This window comes from Trematomus bernacchii, unplaced genomic scaffold, assembly GCF_902827165.1.
Source record: "Trematomus bernacchii unplaced genomic scaffold, fTreBer1.1, whole genome shotgun sequence".
Taxonomy (NCBI): domain Eukaryota; kingdom Metazoa; phylum Chordata; class Actinopteri; order Perciformes; family Nototheniidae; genus Trematomus; species Trematomus bernacchii.
In genome coordinates, this window is record NW_022987973.1 from 9,924,486 (window position 1) to 9,950,586 (window position 26,101).

The 26,101-nt window shown below is 41.1% G+C and overlaps 1 protein-coding gene across 2 annotated transcripts in view; it reads right to left on the reverse strand.

The window, feature by feature from the left end:
• Positions 1 to 24,078, reverse strand: part of dagla (diacylglycerol lipase, alpha) — a 40,302-nt gene extending 16,224 nt beyond the window's left edge. Inside the window, exons 1-9 of one of the 2 annotated variants that reach the window (XM_034116318.1) lie at positions 23,660 to 24,078; positions 23,366 to 23,478; positions 2,837 to 2,938; positions 2,512 to 2,723; positions 2,298 to 2,399; positions 2,063 to 2,201; positions 1,818 to 1,905; positions 174 to 308; positions 8 to 85 (exon numbers count right to left, since the gene is read on the reverse strand). In XM_034116318.1, coding sequence (XP_033972209.1) covers positions 8 to 85; positions 174 to 308; positions 1,818 to 1,905; positions 2,063 to 2,201; positions 2,298 to 2,399; positions 2,512 to 2,723; positions 2,837 to 2,931 — 849 coding nt within the window. In that variant the 5' untranslated portion in view covers positions 2,932 to 2,938; positions 23,366 to 23,478; positions 23,660 to 24,078. Of the gene's footprint in view, positions 1 to 7; positions 86 to 173; positions 309 to 1,817; positions 1,906 to 2,062; positions 2,202 to 2,297; positions 2,400 to 2,511; positions 2,724 to 2,836; positions 2,939 to 23,365 lie in introns of both variants that reach the window. The other variant, XM_034116319.1, reaches the window with a different exon arrangement.
• Between the last annotated feature and the right edge of the window lie 2,023 nt (positions 24,079 to 26,101).

The following is a 26,101-nucleotide window of genomic DNA, read 5'->3' on the forward strand; positions in this document are numbered from 1 at the left end:
AACTCACCGAGTTCTTAAGGTCCAGGTATCGAGTATTACGAGTGACAGGCATTCCAGATAAGAAGGCTAAAATGTCATTGTTGCCCTTGCGAGGTAAAAAAAAGGGTATGAAAGTTATTATTTTTACAAGCACAAAAATACAGACATTAATATAGTTGTATTGACAGCGATACCTGGTCCAGGATAGATGATCTCTTAGACCTCTGCCTCTGGCGGAGAAGAACCAGGCCAGCAATGATATCACTAGGCACAATGTCCAGGTCTCTGAAGAACTCTGCAAAAAGGCTGGCCACTTCTGAATACGCATCCTGGACATGAGAGCAGCAAACATCAGGAAAAGTTGGAAAAGCATAACAAAAAAAGAGAATTAAATTAAGTAGTTTCATTAAATCATGCAACCTTTAAATCAGTAATACTCAGGTTACAACTGTATGGCCTGCAGAGCATTTTCGAATCCACAATCAAAATAAACAGTGTTTCGCAATGGGATTGTTTTTATTAAACTTTTAACATAACAGGGTGCATTAAAAAAATGACCATGAAAAAAGACTGATGGAGCATGTTTAACAAAATAAGTTGCCCACGCATTTATGTCATTTCACAATAGGGGCCCCTGGGTAGACTGAGTTAATTATCATAGTTCATGGGCTTTGGACTTGATACGATACTTGTTGATAACTTTAGATACATACTTGGACATATATATTTATGCATGTAATGTAAGGCAGTATGGCTTGTATAGCTGAGGGATATTTTTGAATGCTTCACAGCGCACTAACCTGAGGGTTTGTCTGGTCCGGTGGGTTTGTACCAGCTCACTGAGGTCAGCATGTCTTTAGACATTGAACTGCTGGCTAAAAGCTCATGGCATTCTTTCAGAGTTTTTTACTTTCATGACTTTAAATCTGCAGTTCAGTCTAGACGCAGGGGTGTCAAACTCAAATACACAGTGGGCCAAAATTTAAAAAATCGGTACTCGTCGAGGGCCGGACTGGTTCAATGTTTATTGCAAAACGTATTGAAATGAACTTATTGCACATATTAAACCTGGAACTAACAACGCTTAAATTATTGCCTATAAAAACAACATTAAATAATCAGTTGCATTCATTTCTTATGGCTCTATCTGCAGCTTTTCCGGAGTCATTTCTTATGATTACATTTCTCCACAGGCCAACAACAGCTTCAAAAAAACAATTTCCCTCAAAGAAAAAACTCAACATGCCCTGTTGTCGCAAGAAAAAAAGTGCAGAAGGAAACATCCATTGAAACTCAGTTTGCTGCTCTGTGATGCTAGTTCAAGCCAGATACTTGGCATCTCATCTTGGGTGCAAGTTCATCAATGTTTGGGGTCAGGCTCTGAGCTGAGGAAATCCTCAGGATTGAGTGAAGGTGTGCGTGCAATATACCGGCGGGCCAGATCTAATAGTAATTCAAAATTATCCTGCGGGCCGAAATTAAATCCACCAAGGGCCTGATTTGGCCCCCGGGCCTTGAGTTTGACACGTGTGGTCTAGAGGATGGCAGTTAGTGGGCTTTATATGACTGCAGTGGTGCACACTTACTTATTTTTAGTCAGCTAGTAAATTGATTTAGCCTGAAATTAAATATATGACATTCATATTTTATAAGAAAAGCTTAATGTTGCCAGTGAGTAGCTGAGCAGTGATCGCCTTTATGCCACAATGTTGAATCATCCTGTCAGTGCTTATTTTAATGACTGGCTCACTGGACTTTATGCCTAACATATTTCTGGTTTTATTCCCATCTGATTTACTTTACCGGCGGAGAGGAAGCGGGTAAGTGTTGTGACTCACTGATTGTGTATCCTGTGCTCTGGTGCAGCACATGAAGAACTTCAGTCTCCTGCTCCAGCTGCTGGCTTGGCCTTCCTCTAGCCTGTGTCTAATGAAGAGAAAAGGGCAAGGAGGGCTGTCAAGACTTAGTGTGAGAAACAGGTAAGATGTGCACGCCTGGATGGATGCTGTGCTTTGGTTGAGTTTTGTGTAAAGGCAAAATATGAGACAAAAAGAGAAACAGAGGAGTAAGCGCCTGTTAATACCTGAGTGTGTACGTGGTGAGGTTGCGCTGACGCCGACGGGTGGCTTTAAGTTTGACAAAAGTCCGACCCGTGGGATCAAAGGTGCACATGAGGGTAATGCAGACACTGAATATCACGAGCCAGTTGCATGCAACGATTCCTGCAAAAGAACACAAAACATCATTCACATTCAAGCATAACAAACCCCTTTTAACTTACTTTACAAAGAAGCTCATTTATTTCTTCATGCACTCACCCAGAGCCAAGTTTTTGGCAGTGACGTCAGAGCAAGGTTGGTAATACTGGACAAGCCAAGCAATTCCCACCACAGCATATACGAGCTCCACCAACAGAATAGCTGGAGAGAAAGAGGGAGAGGGAATAATGATCAATATCTGCCAAATCAATATAAACAGTGTTTGGATCTTAATTTAGAACCACTAGTAATCTTCACAAGCAGTGTGTCTTACCTAGCCGTATATAGATGACGTACTGCACAGCTTCCCTGGGCTGTGTGTACAGAATGCTGCCTCTCATACTCAGCCACATGATGGCGCTCTCACAGATAAGGCAGCTGACCAGGATGCCCAGGTACCCTCGGCCATGGTCCACCAGCGTCAAAGAACACGACTGCTCTGAGCCGTACGGGAGGCCGAACAGAACCACGGACAAAACCACCAACCTGAGTATGAAATCAAAGGGTAAGCAAATAGATTTCCTCATGCAGAAATCCACTGATTGTCAAAATACATGTGCACATAACTATATATATACACAATCAATACAGTGACTCACCAGATGCAGTGCAATAGAAAGAGGAAGAGGGCGGGCAGCACCAGGTCATCACTGCCGACTGACCAGCGCCGCCGAAACATCACCATGCCAGGCATCACTTCCCTGTGGGGGGGCAGAGGGAAGAGGGACCACTTCAGGAACAATGGACATCATTTGCAACCTTGCTTCTTTGTCTAAAAAGTCATTATGCCTCAAGTCTCTTTTTTCAGTTCACCACAGGTATTTTTGAAAAGGTTTAACCTAATGTCCTACATACTGCACATCGTTATCTTATGATGAGATTAAAAATAACTGAAAAGGGAAAAAGAGACAATCCAATAAAGAATAAACCTCCCATTTAAACGGGGACGTCTCAACATGTTAGATCTTTCTCCAACCTCAACATCACGAATAGAGCAGGGACTGAGGAAAGGGGCTGCAGCTGGGATTAGAACGCAAATGGATTCATACAGAGGATAAGAGTAAAAGATAATGGGACACGGAAAAGATGAGACTAAGTGGGTGAAGGGATGCAGAGGAAATGCACCACTTAATGAACAAAAGAGATGAAAACTAGCTTGGATGTATGATGGTACCACACTGATGGTGCGCATGGGAAAAAGCTTTTTTTACGTCACTCGGTCCACTCTTTTGAGTTGGAAAAGCATTGTGAGTTCCCTCAAGTGGCATCTGGCCTAAACTGAAATGAACTGAAAGAGGTGGGGCGGAAATAGTAGTGAGAGAAGCAAACACAGAGAGGCTGATGCAGGCCCTCTGCTGCAGTGATTGGCTGATGCAGCTTTTATGGTGCCCCGCTCCTGGCTGCAGGTCTGCTCAAAGCTAAAGGACAGGGTTTCAGTTCTGCCCAAAAAGTATGCCATCCATTATGCCAAAGCACAACTTTGTTTTAAGATGTCTTGCTGGTCCCTATCCAGCACTCCTCTGCTTTTTAGTATTGTTACAGAACATTTTTTCACATTTGTAGTTATTGAGAAACTGGCAGCCCCCTTCTTGTTTCACCCTTAAATACCACAGTCATCACAGTTGTTAAAGTCGCACTGCTCACATTGTGCTTTCATGGAATAGCACACATGAGACCGTTACATCACTCCTAAAGGTAAATGTAGCATTAAATAAAACATTCTGTTTGAAATTGCTAAAACCCCACAGCAAAGAACCAGCACAGCAGTGAACAGCATTTCCACAATGGGTGTAACTGCAGAGGCAATTTGGTGGGATCATAAAATCAGCAAAAAGCAGGAGTTGCCAAATGTGGTTTGCTTTAGATCGGTCACAAAGAAACAGTGTTGTGCAATTGTGGAATTAGATGAACTCAGATAAGACTTACAAAGAGAAGTACGGGCACAACAACTTGGTTTGTGTTGCATCTAATTTCTTAATTTGGCATCTATTTGTGTGATACTTTTTTCCAAGTTTGTTCGCACTACTGTTTTCTGACATTATGAATCTTGTTCCTGCTGCAAGTATTGCACCACATTATTGAAAATGAACTGGAATGTATATAGTAAGGTTTTACTGTTTGCATGCCAGGTGGTGACAAGACGACATGCTTTTCATTCCTTTCCTGAGACCGAGTATGGCCAGTGAGTGACATGCTCTTTTAGAGGATGAGTAAAAATCCTGCTTAACAACAGTCGAATAAAAGCTGTCTGTCAGCAGAACAATAACCCAAGTGGTCCTTGTGCTTTCCGTTTCACAGTGTTTTATTATCCATGCCCTTATAATGATGATAAATGCACATATAATAGTCGCTTTCTGAAAGGACTTGCTTTTAAGAGAGATAACAAGTGGACTCATTGTCCTGCACCAACAGGATTAATGATTTTGAATGAGAAAGCATCTGCACTACCAATCACCATCACACCAAACTATTCCAACGCTCTATACCAAACCATGTTTTTCATGAATTCACTATACCTGCCGAGCACAAAGTCATGACCTAAAGGGAGCTTTGTAGTTTTACAGTTCTTTTAAAATGACAAGGAAGGGCATCTTCCAACATTTACTATACTTGCTTTATACTTTGCAATATCCTCTGAAGGACAAAATGAGGCAAAAATAAATAACATTCATAGAAACATGTGTGCTACCACCTACATAACTCTCAGTATACAGTAGGGATGCCGGCGATTATTCGATTTTTCGAATATTCGTTACAGTCTCCATACTCGAAAATTATTTTTAAAATTCGATTTTATTTATATATATTTTTATTATTTTTTATGTTTTTCTTTTTTTTCCTGGCATAGTTTCAACCAAAATATAGACTAATGCTAATAATAGTAATAGTATTAATAATTGTAAATGGCCATTGGTCACACCACCAGTTTGTTTTACTGTAAACTTGGAGGAAGCCAGCAGCGCAGACTGCTGCTGCCTGCTGCAGCCAAGCCCCCAGGAAGTGCGCCGGACTCAGATGAAAATATTCGTGCTGGCCAAACGGCGGTACTACACTTCCTTGTGGTTGCCAGGCCCGGAAACACTTTTTCCCATTGACTTACATGGGGAAAGAGTGGTCTGTAAACAAGCCCCCAGGAAGTGCGCCGGACTCTGATGAAAATATTCGTGCTGGCCAAACGGCGGTACTACACTTCCTTTTGGTTGCCAGGCCCGGAAACACTTTTTCCCATTGACTTACATGGGGAAAGAGTGGTCTGTAAACAAGCCCCCAGGAAGTGCGCCGGACTCTGATGAAAATATTCGTGCTGGCCAAACGGCGGTACTACACTTCCTTTTGGTTGCCAGGCCCGGAAACACTTTTTCCCATTGACTTACATGGGGAAAGAGTGGTCTGTAAATCGTTGGATAATTTTTTTTAAACTAAATAAACTACCCAGTATGAACACTTGTATAGCCCTTATTAAAAACATTCGTTCCTCAAGTTGTAAAAATGTGCTAATAACGTTATTCTGAGAGTTATTTCCCTCTGCATTATGAACGCGCATCTAACCCACGGGACCGTGCCGCCCGGCACGTTCATGTTACGTGTTCAGCACTAGTACATGCGTTTATCTTTACCCATGGATGTACAATAAGAACGGACCCATATCACCTTACTGCCAGCCCACGGAGCTGTAATAATGGATATATTGCACATGTTTGCTGTAATTCATCATTTGTAAAATATTATACTACATCTGTAACTAAATGTATATTCACTAAGAGCTTTGCATTGGCAAAATAACAGTTCTACCATATCTTATCATATCCTATCATATCTTGTTTAAACCCCAATGTTAAGTGTGTGTGTGTCCGTTCCCCATTTTATTTCTCCAGTGGCTGCTTATTGAGCCTAAACGCCTGCAATGATTTGCATTTGGCGGATGCAAAGGTTCCCCTATTGTTGGGGAATAACATGAAATGTGAGCTACCATGCTTTATCCTTTAATGTGCAAACATTTTGTTACTTTTGTACAATTATGATATTGAGGTGTTAAAGTCTGGTACTGCAGACCACACATGTAAGGCACATGTAACCAACTAAAAGACAAAAGACTAAATGCATATACAATGATAATGTTTCCTCCAAGGCATTATCAAAAACATGAAATCATATTGAAAATGTGTGCTGTCTTTTACCTCATCACAAATTAAAGGTAGCTTTCTGAGTTTTGATCACTTGTTGTAGCCTTGTGGAGCAATGTTGTGTTTTTCGTCCAATAGTTTTGCATTGTTAATCTTTGCATGTAAACAATGCAGTTACACACTTCTTAAAAACAACTAGCTTTGAAAATCATTTATGAGCTGGACATTTTCCTTGGTCTTTATTACACGCACATGTATCATGATGGGTTTCAGGATAGGTGTTATCTACAAAGTGTTTCAGCCTTTATCTAAAAGTGAATCACTTGTAATAGGATGACAGGACAAAAATAACTTCTTCTCTTTTGTATTGAGAAAAGGAAATGACTGGTGGAACTAGCTTAGCTTTATGAATGACCTTGAATCAAGCAGACACTCACTTTTCATCTGGATGTGAAATTGTTTGGGTGCTTGAAATTGTATTTTAAGCAGCACGTCGTCTCCTTTTCTACAGGAAGTTGAACTGCTCACCTCCCAACAGTGGTCACAATTAGACCCCCACCAACACTTGCTGAGAAACACTTGAAGCTATGTTTGGTACACAACAAAATGAACTAACAAATTAAGATGAATCTAGAAGAAAATTACACAAATACAACATTGTGAGCTTTGTGAAAGTAGGAATTGCTGAGGGCTACTAGATTTCTGGAAACTGCTTTCATGAAGTGGGCACACATATTACAGGAGTAGTGATGCCCAGTAACAACTGAATGTTTTCAATGTGTTAGTGAAACAACAATTGTTTTTACAACAGCTCAGCCTGAACTGTATGGCATGTGATTAGAACAGCAAAAGCAGGAGGGTCAGACCCCGAGCAGTGGAGTGACAGTATGGAGGGTTTTCTTTCCAATCAAAGCACAACAGCAGGTGGTTTCAGTGATTGGCAGACCTTCACACAAAGAGGACTGACGACACAGTGAACTCAGCTAGAAGACGAACTGTGACTCTCAGCCCTCCACAGATAAGGATTGGACACCTTGATATAACGCTTGGGTACGTGCTGTGATTTATTGTAAAAAGCCAAAGCAGAGGGGGGGGGGGGGAACTCGGCATGTCTCTTGACCTGCAGATTGCCGTTCTTAATTTCAGCCTGACATGTGGCTTCTCAGCCTTTAGATCAGGGGTGTCCAAACTACGGCAAATTCAAAAAGTATAATGGAATATGGCCCACAAATGAAACTTGTGCTTGTCTTATATTGTACTTCTTAAATAAAAATGTAAACATATATTACACAGTAGTATTCATGTGTTAATAAGACCACTTTTCAAATAAATTCAGTCAATTAAAGTTGGAAACATTTTCTAACATATCTTAGTTGATAAGAAAAAAGCCCAATGACTTATTTACATAAGCTTTAAATACACCCTTCCTATTTCTCCTTATTATGATCAATCTGAGGTTTCTGTTTTAAGGGATGAGCTGCCAACACTCACAAGCATCATTTACCTACATTTGATTGATTTTGCTAACTTATAACTGAACTTATGAGGCAATATACCTCTAGTGAGTGGCCCAGCCCTTCGTATATTTTTCTGTATGTGGCCCTCGGTGAAAAAGGTTTCACCCCTGCTCTAGATAATGAATAAGAGAGTGAAGGAAACAAAGGCATGTGAATGGGTTCATGTGACTGAAGTCAACTAACAGCTACTTGTAAATCCATCTGGGTTGGACGAGGAGCATTAAAGAGGACAGTGGGAGGAGTGAGGGAGGAGTGAAAAAGGGGGAACAAATAAGTGAACATCTAAACACCCCCTCAAATATAAATTAGGTCAAAAATAATCAGGACGGTGAGAACAAGCAGAAAGCAGAGGCAGCAGGCTCAGACCTCCAGAGATGCTGTTATCAGCACTCTGCTCCAGGCCTGTTGTTAAGACATGGCTTAAACTCCCAGCAGACCTCAACAGTAGAAACACATTTGACATAGTTATATATTAAATGGGATAAGAGTTACAGTGTGACCTTGTTGTAGTATACATTGTGTATCTATTAAGTAAAGTTACTCTTATGGAAGTATTTTCAGCTTTTTTCCATCTTATCCTGTCATTATCTCTAGCCTATCCCAGCATGCATTGGGTTATTTATGGTTTCCATGTGAAGATTTTTGTCACCTGCAAACTACATTGGACTGACTGTTTCCTTAATCCATAGTTGGAAACATTGTGCCCTAAATAACTTAGAATGTTGACTGTTGTTATACTTTTTTTTTTTTTCTTTTGACTGTTTCTTTATGTTGCCCTTATATACATTAATGTAATGCAGGAAATCATAACTTTAAGGAGCTGAAGCCAAACAAATGTTTTGCTTGATAGTGACACATTTCTGTAAATTGATCATTTCGATTAATCATTTCAGTTATTAGTAACCCGTGAAGCACTTTGTAAATCTATTTTAGCCAAGCATCATTATTATTCACCATCATCATTACGCAGCGTCCACACGGCGGCGTGCGTTGAAGCTTGCCGGTGGGCGTGTCTGAAACTCGACCAACAACCAATCACATGAATCTCCCGCCCCGGACACACAAACACGCGATTTGATTGGCTGACGCTTCCGTCGAAGCTTCAAAAGTAGAACATTGCTCTACTTTTGAAGCGTGCAACAGCGAAGCGACAGAACCACAATGCAGTTCGGCAAAGCGTGACGTCACCCCATTCAAAGTGAATGGGCAGAAGCGTTGAAGCTTCAACGCACGCCGCCGTGTGGATGGGCCGTTAGAGTAGCAGCCAGTCACAAGTATCATAAATCATTTGTGACACAACCATGATCAGGCTGTACTATTATATTTCGTCAATCTTTATTTAGGTTTATTCTCCCTCTTCAGACCTCTGTAAGGCAGCAACTGCTGCCAAAGATTCTGGGGTCAATCAATGTTACATTGATCACTCCCGAGGTTCTGAGGAAATCAATGTGAAAAGAACACCTGATGTTCCTTTAAAGATCAGCGTTTCCAGTTGCAAGGAAACTTGGACAAGTACAGCTGTGAGTCCTGGAGATCAGACTTAAAACCTCACTCGAGTCAACATTGCTTTTTTTGAACAGTCAGAAGCATACAGTACAAAGTACAGTAGCCCAATAATCTAGGCAAAGGTAATCAATCAAGATGTAAAGTGACAGATAGGAGTTCCAGCCTATTACTCTTGTAATCAGTTCTGTGTACAACTAATCGGCCCTGACCTCTGGCGAGATCCCTTCATTTCATGGAGGAGGACTCTGGTCATCAGTTCATGTCTCACCCCCACATCCTCACCCGTTTCCTCCCATCCATCTCCCAGATGATGTTAGCCTATAAGTGGGGCTGTTAAGCTTCCACTGTTAGCAGAAGCACTCAGACTGTTTTCACCACAGATTACACTTTACAGTAAACTTGAGCCAACCAAGCTATCACTTTAAATAGTGGGCCATTGATAGAGTTGCATGGTTATGTTATGTGTGCTTTTTGTGGATATTTATATTTCATTCAAGATATTTAGTATTCAGAAAACTGCATATCTTCAGAAAATACAGACTTCAGTGTGATATGATCAAATTGTTTATTTTTAAGTGTGAAATACAGAATTCATAGTTAAATGATAACCTCGTAAAATTGACTTCTAAACATAAACGCTGCTATTCCTATCCCAATAAATGATACAGCATATCTTTTCTTTGCAATAATGAAATATCTTTCAAAAAACATACTTAAAAATTAAACAATGTTTAGGCATCACCTCAAAAGCCATAGTTTTTTTGAATGGGCATGGCATACTACTTTGTATAATGGATTCCTTTCCTGTTCTACATTCATAACACTGGAGCTCTGACACAACTTGGATATATATACACAATAAATTCTGCACCTAGTGTAAAACCAATTATTTAAGCAGGTGTGTTGGACCCTTTATACAGTGGAGGAAATAAGTATTTGATGCCTTGATTTTGTAAGTTTGCCCAATAACAAAGAAATGAACAGTCTATATTTGTAATGGTAGGTTTATTTTAACAGTGAGAGTAAGAAGATCAAAGAGAAAATCCAGGAATTGACATTATATAAAAGATAAAAATTGAGGGAAATAAGTATTAATCCAAAATAGGCTGTACTATAGAAGTATAGAAACGTCCTGATGTTGTTGCAAAGGTAACATTTCAAACAAGATTGTGTATTTTAACCTCCTGCAATAAATACTTAAAACACCCCACACACACCCTGCTGTGTTTATAACCTGAGATAAAAGAGCATCTAAATGTCCAAAACCTGACCTTTAGAGAAACTCAGCTACACAGAAAGCTCCAGGCTGAGCTGCAGTGCCTGACTCTGCTATCATAGTGCTTTCTACATTGGCATGACTCATGCAAACTCTTGACTCTCTTCCTGAGCTAGTGACTCCATCTGAATCAAAATGACATGTGTTTTGTGAAAAGACTGTGACATATTCCTGCATGTGAGCAATGCTTTTGTGCTCCACACAGCGTGCTACTGTGTGCCAGGCCCAGAGACGTGCTCACGTGATGCAAAAACAATGATGTAACAACAATGACAGGGCTCCCCGTCCGTCATTATCGCTTTGTCTTTGACATGGACATAAAACAAACAGGCACAGGCACAGCATCACAAATGTTTGACTGAGGATGATTGATGTTAAAAGTGTCTGTTGCATCTCCTGCACATTCTGTAGCAAAGTCAAATTTGCAATAATCGTATTTATTTCGCAAAGCTTTGCTTTGAATACTACAGGGGATAAAAAAGCAATGTAGCTGTTCTGTTATGTCTTCATTCTGTCACTACACAAACATATCCACCTCCTAATGAAAGGTAAACACCTGGTTTCACTGTTTAAAGGATAACACAGCATCATGTCCATATATTAATACATCATTGCAAAGGTAGATACTGGACAAGAAAATAAAATCTGTGCAAACTGCAAACTCAAGTTCCATCTGCATAATATTAGTTGTATATGAAGTGTTTAACAGACAGCAGGTGGATCTGGTATGACTAGCAGCAGGTGTTTTAGTATCTTACTCCTCACTCACAAGCTGTGGCACCCAGCCTGCTGGTTACAGACTGAGTATTGTTCTGAGAGACCGGCACTACATCACCAACATAACCAAGTTTAAAGGGAACATTTACTTGTGTCTGTCAAACATCTCCACACACACACACAGCCACCCACAAAAACCCACATGCACACACACAGATAGCAGTTATAACAAACTGGTTTGAAAACAAACACGTGATAAATTATAATCAAATATCACAATACAAATACAAGTCCCATGTCTTACGGGTGTTTAATGCCACTGCAAACATCATCATTTAAACATAAACCTATCTCTTAATACCTTTCAGAGTGATGGAACAATAATCTGCAGTATATTTGGAGTGTCAAACACCCCCCCGCTGTAGGCTTAGGCTAAGGTCAAAGTGTGTCGTTTGTTCATTGTCAACCTGACTGCTGTTATAATGGATTTAGAAACTGTCCAGTTTTTCATATTGGAAGTAAGTCAACATCAATTGTGCAAATAAAGCTATCAAAACCATCCAAGACACAATTTCTCCAAAATCTAGCCCATAAAGCTCTGAAGTTGCAATCAATTCAACCATAATAATACATGATACTTGTATAGCGCTTTTCTAGACACTCAAAGACACTTAACCATATCATCGTAAAACCATTATTATTATTATTGTGAAACATGTCACAAGCAGAATACATTTAACTGAAAAGCACATACCAAGCCGACTTGATACTCAAGAAATAGAGATTTTGGTGAGCATCATTTAAAGCATCAACAGTTTGAAGATTTCAGTGTAAAGCCAAGTGTAACGCAGGATGCCTGTTTGTCTTGTGTGTTGAGTTGTATATTCAGCACCATTAAGATTAAAGCAAAAATAATGGTCCACTTTTGGTGATACTTCTGGATGCCATATTAAAACTGTGTCTTAAAGTTGGGATGCTCTGCTGACACCCTATCTCCCACTAAACGTGGCCTGAGAGGCAGCATTGCTCGTCGATCAGAGCGAGCGGAGCGCATTTTCTCATCCGCCTCACGGAGCGTGGAAAGTGAAGGGCAGGGCTGCCTCTCTTCCGTCGGCGTGGAGAGGAGGTTTACCTGTGCACCTATGCTGTGCTGCTGTGTGGAGGTTTTTTCCCCGGGAAGTCGCGGAGAGACGGAGCGGCTGCACGTTGTTGCTCGGGCTGGGGCCTCCTTTTCCACCTGTCCAGTTTGTGCTGTGGCGGGGACCTGCTTCCACTTGTCGTGTGCTGCTGTCCTGGCGAGATTTTGCCCCGGGGACGGGGACGTAACGGAGAGACCGGAGCGGCTTCGCGTTCGGGCTGCGGCCTTTACAACTGCTGTAGCGGAGGCCTGTATCCACCTGCTCCACCTGTCGTGCTCTACGGTGCCGAGGAGGTTTTACCACGGGGATATCGCGGAGAGACCGGAGCGCCTCTACGTTTCGGGCTGGACCTGCTTCACCTATCCTGTACTGCTGTGCTGAGGAGGATTTTCACCGGGGACATCGCGGAGAGACCGGAGCGCCTCTACGCCTCGAGCTGGGCCTGCTTCGCCTATCCTGCTGTGCTGAGGAGGTTTTGCACCGGGGATATCGCGGAGAGACCGGAGCGCCTCCACGTTTCGGGCCTGCTTGCGCGCCTATCCGGATGCTGTGCTGGTCTGGGAAAATGGCCCCTATCGTGATTCTGCTATGCCTGTTAGCTATTTTGGACAATGAGAAGTTCTCTCGTCATCCTGAGAAGTCGACTGGGTTCAGGTCTGTTCTACTGCCCGCAGTGGACATCCCCTGTAAAGGTTCGGATGTGTTACACAAACAATTACTGGTTGCCTTGTCACAGACATTCAGTTCGACAAATGTTTGTCTTTCTCACTTGCCTGCTATGATGGTTCTTCAGGACTGCTTCTTGAGCTCTAATCTCACTTTCGCGGAGTTTGCTGGTGACTTGATGTGTGTCGGTTAAGAGGAAAAGGTGCTTGTTTTTTTTTGCTATTATTACTATCAGGGAATGCACAACTAAACCCTGGACCGCCCAGTAGCAGTAGTAGTCAGATAGCTACTCCTGCTGATTTTAATCCTAGATCTGGGTTGGGATTCATTCACTTAAGTTAAATGTGCGCAGTCTGTTACCTAAGTTAGATTTTGTCCGCATTTGGGCAAGCTCGACTGATGCTGATGTCATTGTCTTATCAGAAACGTGGCTAGATAAATCTATTTTGGCCTCTGACATCTACTTAAATGGTTATAGTGTATATCATACCGACCGTCCTAAAAAAGGTGGTGGCGTTGCCATTTATGTGAAAAATAAGTTTTGTGTAACCAAGATGGTTTCCAAATCTATTAGTAAACAACTAGAATTTTTAGCCTTAAATATCGAAGTAGCAAAGGGTCAACAGGTCATGGTGGTGGGCTGCTACAGACCCCCCTCAGCTGTCAAGGACTCTTTATCTTCATTGGCAAAACTTTTATCTCAACTTGACTACAAGGAAATAGTGCTGCTTGGTGATTTTAATTGGGACTGGTTAACTTCTGTGTCAGAGGATTTTAAAAACCTTTGTATCTCTCTGAATGTTACTCAGATTATAGACAGTCCTACTCGCCCTAACATTAAGTCCCCAAATAAATCCTCCTTAATTTTAACTAATGTTCCCCATAAATACTCATCTGTGGGAGTATTTGCAAATGATCTGAGTGATCACTGTGTTGTAGCCACAATTAGGGACACAAAAATCCAAAAGGTTAAACCTCGCATTATCAGTAAGAGAGACAAAAAACATTTTGTGGAACAGGGTTTTGTACATGATCTGTTTGATTTTGATTGGGGTAAAATCGATCTGTGTGCTGATGTAGAAACTGCATGGTCTTATTTTTATCTTGGTTTTATGGAAATTATAGATAGACATGCGCCCCTGCGTAAATTTAGAGTGAAGGGACGAGACAATCCTTGGTTTTCTGCTGAATTATCTAGTCTCCTACATGAGAGAAACAAGGCCTGGGCAAAGGCTAGGAAATCAGGCTCAGAGGTAGAATGGCTACGCTTTAGGCAGCTAAGAAATAGCTTCACATCACAAATAAAAAGTGCTAAGTCTAAGTATTATCTGTCAGTTACCACAAAGAACCTGAATAATCCTGGAAAATGTTGGAAAGCCATAAAATCGATATCCACCAGTGATATCCGTAATGAGCTACCTCCGTGCATTACCACAGCATCTGGCACTATATCGGACAGGGCCACTATGTTAAATTGTTTTAATGAACATTTTGTGTCCTGTGGCTCTCTGTTTGATTCTGTCACTAACTCTGCTTCTGTGAACACCACAGTCTGTGACTCTGAAAAACGTGTTTTGGAAAACCCTTTTAGTTTGACTCCTTTTACTGTTGATGTTGTTCGTGAAGCTTTAACCAAGTTAGATCCTAAGAAACCGGCTGGCCCGGACAACGTAGAACCTTTCTTTTTATAGATAGCTGCAGATTTTATTGCTCCACCTCTCACTACTCTTTTTAACCTCTCCCTCAGCACAAACACAATTCCAAAATTGTGGAAGTCAGCGTATGTCCTGCCTCTACTAAAAGGTGGGGAGGCCACTTTATTAAATAATTATAGGCCCATCTCTAAATTATCAGTTCTGGCTAAGGTTCTTGAACGCCTAGTGAGTGAACAGGTAAAGGTGTTTTTATGTACAAATTACATCCTGTCTAAACATCAGTCAGGCTTCAGAAAGCAACATAGCACCATCACTGCCACAATGAAAGTGGTGAATGATGTGGCGAGTATTTTAGATAATAAGCAGAGTTGTGCAGCTCTATTTATTGACCTTTCCAAAGCGTTTGATACCGTCGATCATCGCATCTTAAAGCAGAGGCTACTCAGTATTGGCATATCCAGCCATGCAGTAGGGTGGTTTGTGAACTACCTCTTTGAAAGGTCCCAATGTGTTCATTTTGATGGGCTGTCTTCTGAGTGGTTAAACATTACTAATGGTGTTCCTCAAGGTTCTGTTTTAGGTCCACTTTTATTCTCCATCTACATCAATAGTTTAGGTGAAAATGTCGATGGAGCAACCTTACATTTTTATGCGGACGATACCGTTATGTACTGTGCAGGTCCCTCCATTAAGGAAGCTGTTGTTGAATTGCAAGCTGTTTTTAACATTATTCAGACTCAGCTCTCTGAACTAAAGCTTCTTTTAAATGTTGATAAAACCAAGGTAATGCTCTTTTCAAAAGCTAAAAAGACACCAGAGCCTGTTTTAGATATTGTAACTACGCAAGGAATACAACTTGAAGTGGTTACCTGTTACAAATACCTTGGTATCTGGCTTGATGACTGTCTCACTTTTAAACGTCATGTCAATAACCTGCTTAAAAAAACTGAGGGTTAGGCTAGGTTTCTTCTACAGGAACAAGTCCTGTTTCTCGCTTGAGGCCAGGAAAAGGCTAGTCTCTGTGACCTTTTTACCTGTGCTGGACTATGGTGATTTGATTTATATGAATGCACCTGCCAATTGCCTGGTCAAGTTAGATGCTGCATATCACAGTGCACTGAGATTTGTGACAAACTGTAAAGCATTAACCCATCACTGTACCCTGTATGCAAGGGCTGGTTTGCCTTCGCTAACTGTACGGAGGCTCAGTCACTGGTACATTTTTATATACAATGTTAGGGAAACTTCCATCCTACATCTGCTCCCTGATCTCACGGCGAATTGTAAGTGGCTACTGCCTGAGATCGCATGCTGTGGTTTTATTAAATGTGCCAACTGCTAGGACTGTCTTAGGGAAGATAGCATTTAGATGCGCAGCTCCACTGTCCTGGAATAGTCTGCAATTGAAATGGAAACTGAGCAATCTGGTGCCACTAAATGTTTTTAAAGCTCGGTTGGATGCTACTCAATCGGAAGCTGTTGGTACCTGTTCATGTGGATAGTTATGTAAATTGTAATCCCTGTAATGATGCTGTATGATGTCCTTTTTGTTGTTCCGTTTATGTTTTTATGTTTCATGTGGAACCTACTTGAGGAGGTCTCCCTTGAAAAAGAGATCAATGATCTCAATGGGATACACCTGGATAAATAAAGGTTTGAAATGAAATGACAACATTTATTTTCAAATAGATGGTACATGGTTCAATAGACAGAAAAACATTCTACAAAACTGCATTTCTGAACAGTATCTATCTTTAGCCAACAGATTAAAAAAAACACATTATTCAAATACCCAGTAGGGGGGTGATCCTTTAACTGTTCCTAGTGATACATCCACCAATATTTACACAATGCCACTCTAAATGTCAATAAAAACCGTAGCTTTCACTCAAACATGCTGGAGGGGAGAGAAACTGTAAAAACTAAGGTGTGTGTCCAAGCAGACCGGGTGCTATACATAATGTGTCCCCTAACTTTCCATACTCGTGAGTCTTCTTCGAGCAGAAGCTGCCAATTGAGAGAAATGTAGTTCCATACCGTCAATCTTAAGCAACGGTAGGTATTTATGACATGCTGCACAGTTGTGTGACATATGTGGATCTACAGCATTTACTCGTCGCGCCACATCATAAGAGACTTCCTAGTAAGATACTGAACTCCTAAGTTTATTTGCTCTTAGCTCCACAAGTAGCCTCCTCACTCCTTATATTGTTTATGTGCATTAAAGGGGAGGAGAGAGGACATAAGGAAGCATAAGTGAGTGGAATGGAAATCAGTCAAACAGACTCCAGCTCGCACTTCAGCATCTGATACATCCTGGATGTATCTATTATTTATGGCAGCGCATTTCATTTCTGAAGTTGGTATTATTAGCATGTCTACTATGAGATGTAAACCCTCACTTATTTTGGTAAAAGAAAAAGGTATAGATTTGAAAACAGCTTGGAGTATATACAATATGTGTCTAAACTAGCATTCATCCTGTCTGTACTCCCTGCATGTAAGGCTTCTGAAAAGTTGACAAAGTTATGTAGGTCTGTGTGTTTTCAGACCGGATTAATTTATATCAACATCATGTGATATTGCGGGTGGTATGTGTGTTGAAAGGGTTACACAGCTACTGCAAAGTGGACTTATTATTAAAGAGGAGCTGTGTAAGCAGAGACTCCCCTGTTGTTAAGCTGTCAGAATTGATAGAAATCAACAAGAAAGGAACGATATTTGCTTGGGGAGGAGTCCTGGAAAGACAGCTACTGAGAACGTCTACAGAAATGCTGTGGTTATGCCCGGTTGGCATGATGGCATGACTGCGGCACAGTCCCAAATCTGTGTGTCTCCTCTGCTCTCTGTCATACATCCATCTGCTCCAGCCTCTCTCTCTCTTTCTGCTCGGGTCAGTGTTACGCTCTGCTCTGATCCAGATTCTCTCCAGCACTCGTCGTCACATCCCCATGCTCTGCTCCTGCTGTCTCTAATGATCATGTATCTTCCTAGTATGTCACACTACAGCACTATTCAGTCCATCCTGAAGAATCTAACCAGTCTCCATCTCACCCTCTGTCTTTCTCATCTTCTGCCCATGCTCTCTCCTTCTTCTCCTCCTTCCCACACACTCATTCAGTATTCATATTGTAGAGGACATTTATGAGCATGAAACTGAGCGTGAGCATCTGCACCATTTTCGGTGCAGAGGAAACCTACATTTTCTCCTCCAGCCTTCCCATGTCCCCCTCCTCTTCCTTATCTAGCTAATCCAGATTCTGGTTTTGGTTTCGTGCTGCTCATCTTTTTTTAGACTGAAAGCCATGTGCCACTCACTCCTACTCTCCCTCTGCCTCTTTCTCCATCTTTTTCTCCCACTGCCACCCACCCAATCCCTTTCACCTCTCCCACTCCATTTTCTCTTCTTTCAGTTGATGTGGTAGTATGTGCTCTGCCGATTGCATGTGTGTGTTTGTGTGTACATAAATGTTGTTTTTTTGTGTTGGGGTGGCAACATATGTGATCTGCCAACCTGTCTGTGGACTGCTGCCAAAATCCATGTAAAGATACGCGTGTCATTGTATCTGTTCAGATACTGAAAATAACTGCCGCAGTTTTGTCCGTGCAACACACTACTGCAGCTCTACACTTTCAGCAATGAGCTGGACGTATTGTGGGGCTTTTAATTGGCATTTTTCACACATTTGTATTTTTCAAACAACTGTCTATTAATGGCTTTTCTGCAGAATCACATGATTTCTGGTCCTCGTCTTTTAGATTTTGTGATAAATGCAAGTGTGTCCTAAAGGGGGCACAAATAAACACACATACACCTCCAAAGTACCTAACAGATCAACAATACTGAGAGTGATGGCCTTTTAGATATGGCTTTTTTGGATAATATGTCCCATGATGCACTTGAAAATGCTAACTGCCTTGTTGTCACTAATGCACAAGATTCATGTCAGACAAATAAAAACACAGAGGTCACTGACACTATTATCTCCCATTATACAAATATTCAGAATAAACACTTTCTAATTTCAAGTAGACTTCAAATAAAAACACAAGATTAACTTAATTTTGTCTGGTTTAATTATCTCAGAAAAAATTATTAGAGTTACGCCCAAAGTAAATATTTGCAGTTTAACTTAAAGTGGACCTATTATGCTATATTGGAAACATATATTGTAGGGCCATACCTATACAAAACATGTCTGTGAAGTTTTTTTGCTTAAAATACCAAACAGTTCACCCATTGTAGCCATGCCTCATACTGCTCATACCCCTCTTTTGCAGCCCTGTAAGAGAAATGCGGATTTTGGGTACTTAGCTTTAAAAAAAAAAAAAAGAGGAGGCGGAGCTAATGCCTGATCAGAATTCTACCGGAGATAAAGTTCAATTCTGCTGGGATAAAACGCCATCCTGTTCTAAACCACATCAAAGATTATTTCTGAAACAGTATGGAGCTCAAATGCTTTTTCTCTTGCGGGTTTATCACAAGGTGAATTCCTTTTTTTATTTCCTGCTTTTTAAACACATGTGCTCTACAGTACAGGTTAGATCTGAGTGTTAGCGAGGCTTGCTAATGTAAACAAAGACGAGATTACGTCCAAAACACGCCAGGCATTGTTTCTGATAGCAATTTTCTGTGGGTCCGCTGCAGATTTTACGTCAGATCTGCAGCAAATAAATAAATATGAGCACACATTGGGTGTTTCTCAATCGCGAGTACGCTTGCTTGGTAGCACATGTCTGCCGAGCATCTTGCTTCAGAAGCGAGTCAAGAATACTTCCTGGCATTCAGAAAACGAAGTGTGGAACACGCTAGCAAGTGTGCAGGTGTGCGTCATATGAGAGGCCCCGCCTTACATCATCCACCACAGATTTGGGGAAATTGGTCCGTGCGCAAAGCATTGTGGGGATTTTAAGACCGCGGAGTCTACTCATGTGCAGCCTCGATATTTCTCCAAACGGAGTACGCCGGGCTCGGTAGATTTCCAAGTATGCTGGAGATTGGAACAGTACTTCCGCGGCACTCGATGACGTAGTATGCTTGAAATAGTGGCTCTGAAGCAGCTTTACTCGCGATTGAGAAACACCCATTGTCTCACAACCAAAAAACACTCCTTAAAATAGCAGTCAAGTGTACAGTCCACTGTCCATACAAAGACCCAGATGCCTCAACAGGCAATATCCAAATCTGTATTTCAAAGATTTCGAGCAAGGAACACCAACATGTTTGCATTGTCGGGCAAATGCATCTTTGATTGTAAACTGTCGGGAAGGTGGGGGCTCTCCATCTCCAGCTGCCGTGTTTGCTCCCAGCTGGGAAAACGGAATGGGGTGGTTGTGTTTCAGATGCAGTTTAAGGTTGGTCGTATTGCTAGCTTTTGTTGCTACCTTTTTAAAACAAATGCGACATACCGGCTCATTCTAGTCCGTAGGTTCGCCTCGTTGATTTGGCTTGAATCCAAAAGATTCCCACACCGGAGATGTGGTATTAGGTTTTGCAATTAAAATTCCCCTCGAAGTAAGTCACACGTTGTCTCCTGTTTGTCTCTATATTATTAATTTGGCTGCTACACTGTTGCACGCGGAGTTTCCTGACTTGGCTGTGTGTGAGCCCCACCCCTCACAGTGCGCCGGGCTAAAATTCTGGTCACATCCTTATGTAAACAAACACGCATGTAAACGTTAATTTATCGAGCTCAGAAAACTTATCGAGTCCATTTTTATTTATCGTACGATAAGTCAATTTATTGATTATCGCGACAGGCCTAGCTTAAAGGCTTTCTCTCTTGCCGGTTATACCACAAGGTGAGTTCCTTTTTACTTCCTGCTTCTTCACACACATGCTCTCTCCAGTACAGGTTAGCTCTGAGTGTTAGCGATGCTAATGTAAACACCGACCATATTACGTCCAAAACAGTCGGGCATTGTTTCTGATAGCAACTTTCTAATAGTGCTGTGGGTCCGCCGCCGATTTGACGTCATATCGGACGCAAATCTGAATCAGCTCCGTTGTACCCCCGTTTTTAGAGATTTGGGTACGGAGGAAAAGAGAGAGGGTTTTATTTTCTGACGCTGTGTGAGTTCCCTGACACACCGGGGACACATATTTATGTATAAAAGACATCACAAAGTGCATTTTGCATGATAGGTCCCCTTTAAAGTTTTACTCCAAACACTGATCGATATAGCTGAAATGAATAATTCATATATATATATAAATGGAAAATAATTCCCTCTTAAATGAGTACATGTGCCTTGGTGTATCTTCTGTTAAAAAATAAGAATTTCCTTCCTTCCACAAGCACTCACGTCATAAGCATCAAACACGGCAGTAATGAGAGCTTTTGAGCTTGAAATACAGGCCTACATCATTTGGTACACCACTTTACAAGACAAATGCTTATTATTCCTTCAACATGGTGTTGGTCACAGAATGGAAGTAAATAAAGTGTGTGTTAATATGAGTTTATGACTGCTTTGGATTCATATAAATTAAAAACAACATATACATACATGTCCGAGGGTGTGTGTTATTTCTATAGACTGCTCCATATAATCACACAGCTTTGGAATGTCCTTTTTTTCTAAATAGATATGAAAAGGCCTTGAAAAAATGCACTAGTGTGGACATTCAAAAGGAGTGCATACAAATCCTAAAGCCTTATCATGTATTTTAACATAAAGCTTTTGGGAAAGCACAAACTTTATAAGGAAGGAGAAGCTGTGGACAAAGGAATTAAGATTAAATGTGAGCAGACTTAAAAAGGCACCAAACTTTAAAAGAGGAACTGACAGAAAATATAAAAAAAACATAAAAAACACATCAAAACAACCACGAGGCAGTTATATCTAACAGGACTTCCTTCCGTTTAAAGAAGTGACTGAAGACAGGGTTGTAAGAGTATGAGTTATTATGGTACAATAATCATCTCAGAAATCATCAAGGTTTCATGTCCAACTGGATTTCACTGTCATTATTGTATGTATAATTACTAATATATCAGTTACACTGACCCTTAAAGAACTGAAAACAGTATTAATAATATGATAAAACATTAGCAAAAAACTATTACATGTTATATTACTGTAACATGTTGGTTTACCAACAAGCATAACTACGGCATGTTAAATTAAGTTCTAAAAAATAAATAAATAATATCACCTGTACTCTTTCTGAGAGCGCCATACAGCTCTTGTACTTAATATCCTTGATCAAAACTCTAATATCCAGGACTAACACTTTTTTAAGTGTTGTCGGCATTTAAAAAAGGCATAATGCTCTACTTCACTTCTTAACCATCCTAAAGCAGTGTGTCCTTCACCAGCGGGTATCATCAAAACTTCCAAGCATTAGGACCTGTTCAATCAAACAATCTCTAATAATTTATCAATATTAGGGCAGAGAAGTTTGCTGGCACAAATAGGGGTCACATATTGTGTGTGCTTTGGATAACAAAGAGACAACATAGTGTATCTGCCAGGAATCCCTGAAGGGACTTGGTTTCCATTCGGGTGGAAGTCTACAGGGAGGCCAAGGAACCAACAGTAAACACTGGTGCAGCCCTACATGGCAGGGATGTCATGTGGATTTTTCATTCAAATTTGATTGAGTATATTTTGTATAGGTTCATCTATACTTGATATGCTTGAGGTAAAAGGCAAGAAGCAGATCAGACATCAGTATACAATAATAAAGATGTAAATAGTAAAAGCTGGGTGAAGTATTGGATGATTCCAGTACTCATCTTCGTGCCATAAACCTAGAGCTGTTTAGTATCATCATTGGGACATAAAGCCATTTGCCCTTGCATGGACACAATGGCAATAAAGAAAAACGATAACCTATCTTGAGCTTGTGAGAAAATGAGGGGTGAAATATTCTGAGTGAGTGATAAACAGGTGTGACATTCCCCTTACTGTCGTTGTTCCAGGTCGTTTTCTTAAAAAGGAAACATGTCATGTACTGCTGCTCAACCAAAAGCATAATCTTGGTCATGTATAGTTTAACGTCTGGTTAGTGAAGTCTTCTAGTGATGAAAATACCACTGCACTAACCATGGCTTCGAGATAAAACATATAAATTAACAAGACCAATACTGGTAGTGGTAAAAGTGGCATTTTAACAACTGCAGTTTAGACTAACTAGTCACATACCGTTGGACTTTTGTAGTGATTGGTACAATATATAGTAATTTGACTGTACAATAAAGGACAAATACACACTGAATGACCCATGGCCCTAAGGTGAGCTGCAGCACTTGGTGTTAACATGTGCAACACCATCTCACGGTGTCATCCCAACAAATCGATCAGCAGCCGGGGCGGCATAGTCTAATCTCATTTAATCCGGACAGCTGCTAAAAGTGGCATCCTGCGGGCCTAGCTAATGGAGACGTGGCCTGTGAATTGTGTCTCAAGAAAGCACTAAACGTGGATTCAAAAGCCGGGTCACACTGTCAATTTGCGGTCGACAGGCTGCCCTGCATGTGCATATCACCAAAGGCAGTTTATCAGTCAGTCCTGCTGCTCACCTGTATTTTGACGAAGCCGTGCCACGACCCGCTGCATCGGTTCCGCTCGCTCTCCCATATCCCTCCGACCGGCGACCCGCCTCAGCCTCGCTTTCTCCGACACCGGCTCAGGGCTGGGGGGGTGAATTCACAAATGTCTCCGCGTATATTTTTACAATAACCGTGTAGACGTCATTACAGCAGCAGGGTGAATGAATCCAAATACATCAAAGAGCTTTCCCTGTAATGTGCCCAGGAAAACCTGCTATAGTCCATTTAAAAAGAGCGTTATTAATCAAACGGTCGTTTTCATACCGTTTCTCCGCTTTATTGCAACACGTCGTCGGTTGTGGCAGTTCACTGAGTGAGGGTCGTTTTTTATGTCCCTCCGTCGTTGGAGCTCGGCATGATGGTTTCTATCCACAGAAGGTAAAAGTGCCTCGGGGTTTGACGAAAAAGGCGATCCTCACGTTGTATTCAGCGGCTGGTGTGTGCCATCAGCCGGACAACTCCCGGACCCCGGAGCGGATAGCAGCTAAACGGAGGCAGCATTTCCACAGGATCTGGTCCATCCCCTCGGACATTTCTCCCACGAAAAAAAAAATACGTACAACTCGGCTATTCCCCTTCCGTGTTTGGCTGCGCAAATCCCGCACGGAAACGTTATGTTTACGCACACCTGACTCGTTTTTGTAAATGGCAGACCGCAGACACTTTGGAGATCCTGCGGAGAAAGGGCGCCACTGGTGGTTTCTGAATATTAAGGAATCTGCAGCTGAATCAAAGAGGGCAGTGTTTCCGAGAGGCTGCTGCCCCCCCCCCTTTGCAGAGTCACACAGAAAGACCCTGGGGGACACTGTTTTGGTTAGTCAGTCGATTGTTAATTTGAGGGTGCGGTCTGTTTTGAAGGGTAGTGGTTAAAAGTTAAAATCCGTAAACTACATTCAAGGAGAAAATGTCAAAATGCGTGTTTGAATGGGCCCAGTTTTGCCACAACGCATGCGTAATTTAGAATTGACCCAAATCAATGTCCAAGGGACGTAAGAGCGATACAGGCAAAGCACTTGTGCAGTAAATAAACGTGAATTATCAGAAACATTTTTGTCAATATTAACCTTAATATTTCGTTCACTAATATGGACTGTAGTCTATACGTGTAAGACTACCCGAAGAAATAAGGTTCTTTCATAGTTTTAACTTTTGTTTCTAATTATGTAATCTATTAAATTTGATGTAAAATATTATGCCCAATTTAAACATCACATCGTAATCATGTCATTACATCTAGGGGTATTTTGATTTTATTTTCGATTATATTATAAATAATTGATTGTCATAAAGGCGTTTGTTTGTATTGGTAGTTGAAACCAATTTTAGATCACTATTTGACTCGTTTTGACCATACAGTCTATGGTTTTGACAGTATCTTTCATATCAACCGGTAAACCAACGCATCTGACCAACAGCTCCGTACGTTACCGATTACTGTCTTGACCTATTCAAATCTTTTCATGGAGCTACGTACACTGGGCGTGGATCAGCGTCACGTAATAAACTCTGGTGGTGTACCCTACTATCATCTGTCAGAAATGCAGGCGAACTAGCGAAAGCAATGCCAACAATGTTTTAAATAAGAGATCAGATGGATGAGGAAAGCCTCAATTAACACCTTGTCTCTCCGTCTCTCTCACTTTCACACCTGCTGACCTCAGGGCTCCAGGCCATGTGGCAGAGGATCTCCAGCCTGAAAATAGAACCAAAGCTGTCATTGGTGTGTAATTTGAAACATCATTTACTCTGCATAGCTGTAATGCATGCCATTATAAACGTGTACAAACAGGGGCAAACGTGATGCAGGGAGGATTCCCCTGTAGAGAAGAAAACGTGACTCATAAAATACTGATAAGGTGTGGCCAATACTCTTATGGGGACGGACAGAGGAGGATTTCCAGTGGTGTCACTAGGGAATGTGCTAGTGGGGCAAAATGCAGAAATAGTGTCAGTAGACTAGACCAGTTTAATTCCGCCCAACAACGATCTGTCCTTGTAGCCTACAGCATTTGTGACCCCTATTATAAGCACTGTATGTGTAAATGACCTCTGATCTGACAGTGGTAAGGTCCCTGTTTGTTCTGTTAGGTTTAAGCATGGTGGGTGGGGCCGAGCCAGGGTCTCAACTCTGCAGGAGGAGAAGCAGGTAAATAGATTTATTATATTCTACAGTCCACTTTCCTTAATATTCATCTAACTCTATGATTTTTGGTTTGAAGAATGACTTCAAAGCCTTGTCAGAAAATGTAGTTACAAAATGTATTTGTGATTCATTAAAAAAAAAAAACAGTGGATTCTGACAAGGTTTTCACAGGAATTTGCTCTGGTATTTTGTTTCATGATGGTCACAAAAAACATAGAGAATAGAGACAAGTAGCCTACTGCAAGGAAACAATCATAACATATAAATAATAATACATAGCAGAAATATGAAAAAATCTTTATTTATTTTTTATAGAAAATAGTTGAACTAAGAAAGAGGATTAAGACACTGACCTCAATATTAGTTTAATTTGAAATTAAATTAGCTTGTGTAAGCAAAAACAATGTAACTGTAATTTTCCAAATACTTTCTCCCGCTACATTGTACCTCAAAAAATGCCCAAAACTTGTATTGGCGTTATTATTAGGCCTAAGTCTTTAATACTTAAGATTAAGAATATTCTTAAAATGCTCCAAAACCCAGGATGGAGTCAAAGAAAATAG